We start from the raw sequence: 9,142 nt of genomic DNA on the forward strand, positions 1-9,142 counted from the left end.
CGGGCCGCTGGCGCCACCGGGTGCCCGAGCGCCGCCGCCGGGTCCCAGCAGCGCGGCCCGGCCGGGTTTGGGGGGCGAGCAGCGCCCGCTAGGACCCCCCCAGCAGCCCCCAGGCACTGCCGGGGTCCCAGCCCCGCACACGGACTGCGGGGCGCTGGGGGTGGTCGGGAGGGGGGGCACCCCATGACCAGCCTGGGGGATGAAGGACGGGAGGGTCCCCCCGAGCATGGCTTTGCTTGCCAGCACCCAAAAAGGGCGAGCGGAGAGCCTAAGTGCCCCAAAGTGCCACCCTGAACCTTAACACAGGGTGACAGCACCCCCAAAGAGCGCCCTGTCCCCCTAAAGGGCACCTCCCAAGAGCCCCCCCCATGCCCCCACAGGAAACCCCCCAGCCCTGACACACACTGCCAGCACCCTGTGCCCCGGAGGGACCCCCAGTCTCTGGCTGGGGATGCCAACACCCCCAGTGACCCCCCTGAGGATGCCCACAGGCAGGTGCAGGGGAGCCCCGGGGGTCCCGGGGCAGCGCCGGGGCTGACGAGGAGCCGGTTTGGGCAGGGGGTCCCCGTGGCAGCCTCATGCCGGGTGCCCCACGCGTGTCCTGGGCCCCATCGCGGGGTGCGGTGGGGTTGGGGGTCCCGCTTGTCCCTCGGTTGTCCCTCGGTCCCCCTGGCCGTGCTGCGGGTGGGCCGTGCCTGGCGGCCCACACGGGGGCCGGGCCCTTTAAGAAGCTCCACCCTCGGCCGAGCCCAGGTGGCGCCGCGGGGCCCTTCAAAAGGTGACAGAATTCCCAAATCCTCCAAAAGTAGGATTTTTTTCATTTCTGTAAGGAGTAGTTTTATCTTTTCTTTGTAATTTTTCTCTCTGGAATAGGACATCTTTCATGCAAAATCCATAAAAAGCTTCAATTGAAGAATTCAGAGATTTTTTTCCTTAGTATTCCTTAGCATCCTACATCTGGGTTGTTCATCAGGATGATGAAGAGAACTGGGATGAGGCTGGAGCCCTGCTGAACCCCAGTAATGACAGGTGCCAGGCTGGTGTCACCCCACTCTGCCATCCTCCGTGCCCAACCCAGGAGCCAGGTGCTCCCCCATCCCCTGTGTTTATCCAGCTGCAGCCCGGACATTTTGTCCAGAAGGACCCTGGGAGAGACAGGATCAAAAGTTCTGCTGGAGTCCAAAAAGATTCCATCTCCTGGCTTTCCTTGATCAGCCAGGTGGGATACCCTGCTCTGGAAGGAAATCAGGCTGGACAAGCAAGACTTCCCCGCCACGGAGCTGTGACCAATGACTGTTTTCCAATACTTCCCAGAATCATCTTTTCCATGATTTTACTGGGCACTGAAGTGAGACTGACAGGCCTTGGGTTCCTCCTTCTTGCTCTTCTGGAAAATCAGGACAACAGTCCCCAGTTTCCAGCCAGCTGGGACCTCCTGGAGTCCCAAGACCATTCAAAATCATCAAGAGAGGCTTTGTGATGGCATCAGCAACTGCTGGAGGATTCTCAGATGAATCCCACCAGGTCCCAGAGAGATTTGGAGGGATCCAGCTGGAGCAGAAGATTCTGCACAAGTTCATTCAAGACCATTCCTGCAGTCCTGCTCGTCCAGCTCAGGGCACTGGGACCCCCATGGTCCATCCTTTGGACACAGAATGCCTTGAAAGCTCTGCCTTGTCCCTGTCCCCTTTGGGAGATGACATCCTCACCCTGACCAGGCCAATCCATGGTATTCCTACAGTGCCTCTTGCCATAAATAGATTTGAACATTCCCCACCTGGCAGCTTTCCACCACTCTGCCCAGGCCTGCAGGGTGGGGTGGCAGTGGCCAGGGGCAGGTCCCAGCACTTCACCTGTGCCCAGCTAGACTCTCCCTCAGGCCACGGGGGTCAGGGATCACCTCAGGCCAGGGACAAGCTCTGCCCATGGCACACCCTGGCTGGTGGATGGGAAGCTGAGGAAAAGCACTTTCCCAAGCAGCTGTGAGTTTTCAGGGGCCACAGGTCCCTGAAGTGCCCCCCCAGCCCCTCCTCACACCGGTTCCCCCATCCCCACACAGCCAGGGCAGAAGCACCAGCTTGGAGGGAGTCTGGGAACTCCCCACAGGGACTGCCCTGAGCACAGCAGGGGTCATGGTCCCCATCACCCTTTGCACCACCCAACAGCTCACAGCATCCAACCCCAAATCCTGACACCCTCCCAGCAACCAGGGCGTTTGGCTGGGGGGGATGAAGAAACACTCCTCAAAAACCATTATTAAAAAGCAAAGCGTGTGGCCACAGCCGCTGGTTTAACTTAGAAACACTTCAAGTGGCCCAGAGTCTTCCAAAAAACCCGAGAGCTGCTGGCTCTCATCCCCCCCCCACCCTGTCCCACCCCCTCGTAGAATTCCATAAAATAAAAGTTCCATGTTCCACAAAGTTTCCCTTTGTGTGGCGATGGTCTTGTTTGTGAGTCACTGTTGGGTTCTTTCCCCCTTTCTTGATTCCTCTTTTCCTCCTGGCTCTCTCTGCACTCAGCACTTCCCATGAAGCCCAGCACATGCTGAGGGACACACACAGAGGTGATGTCCCTTCTCCTGCTGGGACAGTCTGGGGATGGAGCAGGAACGGCCATCAGCACCTTCACGGGGGCCCATCGCGCCATCACCTGCCCCCATCCTTGCCACGGCTCCCAGGCACTGAGAGGGGCAGGGGACAGGGAGCACGCGGGGGACAACAACGGGCAGGAGGCCGAAGAGCCGGAGGCAACTGCTGGGTGAATTCCAGGTGAGGAGTCAAGGAGCCTCCAGGCGAGGACAAACCCAGGAATAAAAACAGCTGGGGACAAGAGAGAAGGGGCAGCAGTCCAGAATCCATTGTTTGCCGTCCCGTGCCGTGCCGGGCGGGGCTCCTGCAGCAGGCACGGCTCGGCCCCGGCGCCCCGGCAGTCCCCGCCCCGCCCCGCAGGAGCCGCGGGGTGTGGATGGATGCAGGGAGGGAGGCGCTGCCGGCCCCCAGCGCGGCGGGCCCCGCTCACATCATGACGTGCCGCCGGCGGTGCAGGGCCAGGTGGTCGGAGCGGGAGAAGCTGCGGTCGCAGTCCGAGCAGCGGAAGGGCTTGATGCCCGTGTGCTTGCGGAAGTGCCGGGTGAGCTCGTCCGAGCGGGCGAACTTCCAGGTGCAGCCTTCCCACGTGCATTTGTAGGGCTTCTCGCCTGTGCAGGGGAGCACCGAGGGGTCAGCGCTGCCACAAGGAGCCCCCAAAGCCCTCACAGAAATTCCCAGCGGGGAATCCCTCGGCACCTCCTCCCAGCACTCCCAAGGGGCCACCCAGGACCGCAGCACCATCCCATGGGGAATCCAGGGACACCGATCCCACCCCTACCTGTGTGTATCCTCCGGTGGGCTTTGAGGTGGGAGCTTTTGGTGTAGACCTTATTGCAGCCCTCGAAGTCGCACTGGTGGATGCGCCGCTTCTTCAAGTCCGGGGAATCAGCTCTGGGCCCCCGCGCCGCCGGCCTGCCGGGAGCAGGGAGAGCTGGAGCCACGGCCCCGGAGCCCACGGAGCCCATGGGGGGCTCAGGGGGGTAAAGGGTGGGGAGGCACAGGCAGGAGGAGACTCACTCTCTCTGGAGGTCCTGGAAAGGTGCTGGGCCGCTCTCAGAGGCGCTGTCCTCGCTGTCGCTGTTCATGTCCATGGGGTACACGGAGCCAGGGTCCATTTTCACTGGAGGGGTCCGGGAAAGGAAAGCTTTAGGGCATAAAGAGGCAAGGGCTGAGCACAGAACAGACATCCCCAAAACACCCACCCCACATCAGGCTGCAGCCTTCCCCCTGCTCCTGCAGTGCTCCTGGCACCGCCTGTCGCTACAGAGAATCAAATCCAAGCGGGTAGATGGAGAACCCCCAAAGGGAGGAAGTGACTTGGGGGTGCCACTTTTGGCTGCCTGCTCCCGCCCAGAGCAGGGCAGATCCAGGTCCCCCACCCCGGATAAGGTGGGAAGCTGGGCATGTCCTGGGAAAGGGGATTGTGGGGGGCACAGGGAGCAGCTGAGCTGAAACCAGAGCTGCTGGCAGCAGGCAGCCAGTGGGAAGGGCAGGGCAGGCTGCCAGCAGCAGGATGGGTGGAGAACAGGCAGTGCCATGCCCTGTGTGTCCCTGCCCTCCCCATGTCCCCTGGGGGCACAGGCTGGGGGCTGACGGGCTTTGTATGAGAGTGGCACATGGCGGTGGCAGGGACACTCCACAGTGAAAAATGAGATCCCCCTAGAGGGTGCCCCTCCACGAGGCAGGACACACACCCTCCACCCCCAGAATTCCAGCGTTCCCCCAGGTGCCCTTACCAGACCCAGCGTTCTTGCCGTCCCCCCCGATGAGGGGCACGGTAATGGCGGTGACGCCGTCCGTGGGCACGGTGGTGTAGACGACGGGGAGGGACTGCACCACCACGGGGATGGTCTGCAGGTTGCCCATCTTGCTGGGCAGGTTGACGGAGGGGATGGTGTGGATGACGTGGAGGATCTGCTGCCCGCCGCTGCCCTGCGTGGAGGCCAGGATGGAGCCGGGTGAGAGGACAGCCGGGATGGCCGAGGTGGAGCTGAGACCGGAGGGCGGGATGGACACGGTGCTGGGAGCGGGAAGCGGGGGAGCCACCAGCATGGGGGAAGACTGGACCGAGGTGGGGGGCGGTGGCGGCGGGGCCGAGGCCGGAGCCACCTTGGATTTATTGAGGGAGAGATCGACGGGCTCGGCCTGGGGCTGGCTGCAGTCGCTGGCCAGCAGCTCCTCGGGGGGCTCCGTCTTGATGTCGGCCAGCAGCACCGGGGGGTCGAGGGGGCCCTCAGCCAGCAGCGCCGACGAGCTCATGGCGGGCGTCGCCTTCCCCTGGCCCTGCAAGAGACCCGCAGTCCGTGAGGAGCCAGGGAAACTGAGGCACGGGGCGGGGGCAAAGGAGTTTTTTTAACGGGCTCTCACCAACCAACCGACCAGGGCGGCGCCTCGGGGCGGCTCCGGCGGGGCGTGGGGCCACCCGGGGGTCGCCGGGCCGGGCATGGCGGGGCCCGCCCGTGCCCTGAGGCGGGGCCGGGCCCGCCCGTCCCTCACGGACCCGCCCGGCCCCTCACGGCGGCGGCCGCGCGCGCCGAGGGCGGGAACGGCAGGCCCCGCCCCCCGCCCGCGCCTTTGTGCCGGCCTGGCCCCGCCCCCCACGGGCGGGGCGGGGCGGGGGCGTGTCCCGCGCGCGGGGCGGTGGCGGCCCCGCCCCGCTCCTTCCCCCCGCGCCTTAAAGGGGCCGCGCCCCCCCCCGGCCCGCGCGGCCCCGCCCGGGGTCACTCCCGCACTGACCCGCGGGGCTCCCACGCGTGTCCGCCGCGCTCGCAGCTGCCCCCCGCCGCCCGCAGCACCATCTCCCGGGCCGCGCCGGCCGAGGTGCGAACGGCCCCGCGGCTCCACCTGGGCTCGGCCGCGGGTGGAGCTTCTTAAAGGGCCCGGCCCGGCCCCCGCGGGAGGCACCGGGCACGGCCCCACCCGCGGCACGGCCGGCGCTGCGCCCCCGCGGGACCGCGACACGACCGGGGGACAAGCGGGACCCCCAGACCCACCGCACCCCGCGCTGGGTCCCGGGGCACGCGTGGGGGCAAGCGGTACGGGGGAACCCCTGGCCGAACGAGCTCCTCGTCACCCCCCGCACTGCCCCGGGACCCCCCGGCGCTGCCCCGGGCCCCCCGCACGTACCTGCCCACGCAGGGACCGTCCCCGCCCGCGGAGCCCCCACGCACCGGCCTCGCGCGGCGGCCCCGCCCCGCCACACCCAGCGCCGCGCCCCGCGCACACGGCCCGGCCCCGCCCGGGGGGGCGGCGGCTACGGCGCACCCCCGGCACCGGCACCGAGCCCAAGCACCGGCGCCGAAACCCCCGGCACCGGCACAGCGTCCTCGGCACCGGCACCGAACCCCCCCCGATACCGGCGCCGAGCCCCCTATACCGAAGCCCCCGGTACCGGCACCGAGTCAAAGCACCGGCACCGAACTCCCCCGGTACCGGCACCGAGCCCAAGGCACCGGCGTCGAACGCTCCCGATACCGGCACCGAGCCCAAAGCACCGGCACGGAACCCCCCGGTACCGGCACCGAGCCCAAGGCACCGGCGCGGAGCCCCTGCTCACACACGGAGCCCCGAATCCACCGTCCCCTTAAAACCGGGTCCCCCCAAAGCACCTCCACACTCAGGGCAGGGATCCCCCGCGACCCCCCCACCCCGCCAGGGACCCCCCACCAGACGCACAGAGCCACGGAACCCCCAAACAGAGCCCCCCACGAATCACCCCCAGATACAGCCGGGAGCCCCCCAGCACACCCCAAAAAGAGCCAGAGACATGCCCCCCTGCCCAGAACCGATCTGCTCACCTGGGGCCCCCCAAACGCCCAGAGCCCCCTCCAAACACACGGTACACCCCCAAACACCCCCAAACAGAGACAGAGACCCCCCCAGCACCCACATATTGGGGCGACCCCCCCAACACAAACACTCAGCCAGGGACCCCCACCAAACACCCTCATAACCAGCCAAGGACCCCCAAAACACCCCCCTCACATGCTCACAAACTACCAGCGCCCCCAAAAAACCTCCCCTCTCATGTAGGGACCCCCACTGACCCCCCCCAAATCCAGGGACCCCCAACACACCCCCCAACAAGGAAAGACACCCATCAAACACCCCCCGCTCAGTCAGGGACTCCCTCCAACACATCCCCAGGTCCTCAAAACACCCCCTCCAGCCAGACCCCCCCAAAAACACCCCAGGGGACACCCCAGGCAGACAGCCAACTGCCCCCCGCAGCTGGGGACCTCAGTGTCCCCCCAGAGCCCCCCAGGACCAGCCCCTGACACCCGGGAGGTCCCCACAAACAGGCTCATTGAGGGGGGTGGGTGCAAAAAGGACACCCCGTCCTCCACTGGGGGACCCTGCCTTAGCCAAATTTTGGGGTCCATCGTACCCCAAAGCCCCGCGGGTGCAGGGGGTGCGGGATGGGACAGATAAGTGGGCAGGGGGGTGCTCGTTGCCGCCCAAATTCCACCACTGCTCACCCCCGTTTATGGAACTGAATTCCTCCGTCCTCAGCCTGGTGCACCCCAAAGCCAGCCAGGGGTGCGGGGTGGGGGCTCGGGGGGCCCCCCCTCAAACCCACATAGCTGGGGGTGCTGTGCACCCCTCCCAACACTCCATGTCCCCCGGGAATAATTAGTGCCCCCCGTTTTTAGCCCTAAACAGCTTAAGGAGGCATTTCGGGTGACCTTGTGGGGGGGGGGGGGGGGGTTGGGGCTGGAGCGTGGGAAAACGCCTTCCACATCCCCCCCCCACCGCTTTGTCCCCTCCGTGTCCCCACCCCCTCCCCCCGCTGCGTGTCCCCCACCCGTGGGCGTGGGGGGGTCACACCCCGCCGCCGCCGCCACACCCCCCCGTGGAATTTCCTCCGCGCTCCACCCTGCGCCGGCGGCCGCTGGGGACACGGCGGGGGGGCACGGAGGGGATACAGAGGGGGGACCCCGGGGGGGATGGGGGTGGGGGGCACGGGGGGGGGCTGGAGCCCAAAGCGGGTCTGGCCCTTTAAGAGCAAAGGGCGTGGGAGGGGGAGGGAAGGGCGGGGCCGCCGCCCGGTGTGACCTCCCAGCCGCGGGGGGGGCGCCCTGCCCGGAAGCGCGCGCGGCGCGTGGTGGGGGGGGCACCCCACGCGCGACCCCCGCGTGAGGGGGCGAGGGGGGAGGGGAGGCCCGGGGGGGCGCGGGGGCGGGACCGGGACCCTTCCCCTCCATCCATCCCTGCCCTCCCTCCATCCCGGCCCTCTCCCCCCGCCGGGCCCCGCGCTCCCAGCACCCCCAGCCCCCCACGCGCGCCCCCCGCGCCCCCGGCCCCACGCACCGTGCCCCGCGCCTCCTCCGAGCGCATCCCCGGCCGCCGCCGCCGCCGCCGCCGCTGCCCCCGGGGCGGTGCCGGGTGGGGCGGGGTGGGGCCCCCACGGGCGGGGAGGGGCCGCGTGGGGCGGAGCTCCCCTCCCCCACCCTCTTTTTTTTGGGGTGGGGGTGCCCCGCCCTTGAGATGACATCATCGGCAGCCAATGGGCGGCTCCCCTCGCATCCGGCGTTGCCATGGGAACGCGCAGGATTTGGGGGAGGGGGGGTGGACCCCAACTTGTTCCCACCCCCCCACACGGAGTGCACCCCGAAATCGGGGAGGGGGTGCTGCTGGAGGGCTCGGACCGGGGGAACCTGTGGCAGTGCGGGGGGGCAGCAGACACCCCCCCACTTGGGGTCCTGGGGCTCTCATGCACCTCCATCCGCAGGCGCTGGGAGCACCCCCAAATCCGAGCACCCACGGGTGCCCTGGGGGGCGCTGCCTGCACTCACCCCCGTCCCTGCCTCCCGAGCCCCCCCACCACACAGGTAAGCCCCCCAGATATGTGGGGTACCCCCTCAGCACCCCAGGGGGGTCTCCCAGGGTGGCAGGGTCCTGGCAGAGCTGGGGGAGCCTCTCCAGGGGGCTGCAGCCGCGGGGGGGTCTGGAGGTCCCCTGGCCCCTTTCTGGGGGGGTCTGGGGGTCTCGGGGAGCCCCTGGCCTGGGGTGGAACTGCCAGTGGGAATTCACCCCCACTCATCCCACGCTCCCTGAACCCCACTGGTTTTCCAGCCCCTCGTCCCAAGGGGACCCGGCTGCTCCCAGCACTGCGGCCCCAGCCTTGGGTGTCCCAACCTTGAGATGTCCCCAGATCCCTACCCTTCTCTGGTTTGCCAGGCTGGGTTAGTCACACCACAACCCCCAAATGCAGGACCCCCACCCCCAGCCCTGACCCGCTCATCCCCAGGGACAGGGAATCCTGTGGATGGGGACTCAGCCCCTACTCTTGATGTCCCTGCCAGGGGTGACTCTGGGAGCAGGTCATGGCCACCAAGTTGGTGACCTTGGCACACACAGAGCTCATCCAGGGCTGAGGAGAGGATCCCTCCTGTGTCCCCCCACTTCTGCAAAGCCACCACACCATACGCAACCAGCACCAAACCGACCTCATTTTGGCAAAAAAAAAAAAAAAAAAAAAAAAAAAACCAAAAAAAAAAACCTTTCCCTCCTCAGGAAACACCAGGGAGGCCCCTGGACAGGCTCAGGTAGGG

General features: G+C 67.2%; 1 protein-coding gene across 7 annotated transcripts; it reads right to left on the bottom strand.

Moving 5' to 3' along the window:
* Window positions 1-2,421: 2,421 nt before the first annotated feature.
* On the bottom strand, window positions 2,422-7,982 carry KLF8 (Kruppel like factor 8). Of its 7 annotated transcripts, XM_038123154.1 has the most exons (6): window positions 4,956-5,114; window positions 4,698-4,871; window positions 4,325-4,520; window positions 3,606-3,732; window positions 3,367-3,500; window positions 2,422-3,196 (listed from the first exon to the last, which is right to left on the bottom strand). In XM_038123154.1, the coding sequence occupies exons 1-6, from the start codon at window positions 5,031-5,033 to the stop codon at window positions 3,015-3,017; spliced, it is 891 nt and encodes a 296-aa protein (XP_037979082.1). In that variant the 5' UTR covers window positions 5,034-5,114; the 3' UTR covers window positions 2,422-3,014. The 7 variants fall into 7 exon arrangements, with proteins under 7 accessions (XP_037979082.1, XP_037979077.1, XP_037979078.1 ...); XM_038123149.1 differs by lacking the exon at window positions 4,956-5,114 and adding an exon at window positions 7,899-7,982 and having other exon boundaries at window positions 4,325-4,871; XM_038123150.1 differs by lacking the exon at window positions 4,956-5,114 and adding an exon at window positions 5,715-5,986 and having other exon boundaries at window positions 4,325-4,871.
* Between the last annotated feature and the right edge of the window lie 1,160 nt (window positions 7,983-9,142).

Source organism: Motacilla alba, chromosome 4A (assembly GCF_015832195.1).
Source record: "Motacilla alba alba isolate MOTALB_02 chromosome 4A, Motacilla_alba_V1.0_pri, whole genome shotgun sequence".
Lineage (NCBI taxonomy): Eukaryota > Metazoa > Chordata > Aves > Passeriformes > Motacillidae > Motacilla > Motacilla alba.

Excerpts from the sequence above, each read along its gene's own strand:
- KLF8 (XM_038123147.1), bottom strand. The coding sequence starts at position 5,033 with ATGCCCGGCCCGGCGACCCCCGGGTGGCCCCACGCCCCGCCGGAGCCG. Across the intron at positions 3,733-4,324 it reads CGGCAAGAACGCTGGGTCTG|CTTTCCTTTCCCGGACCCCT; the intron begins GTAAGGGCACCT and ends TATGCCCTAAAG. Across the intron at positions 3,501-3,605 it reads TTCCAGGACCTCCAGAGAGA|GCCGGCGGCGCGGGGGCCCA; the intron begins GTGAGTCTCCTC and ends TGCTCCCGGCAG.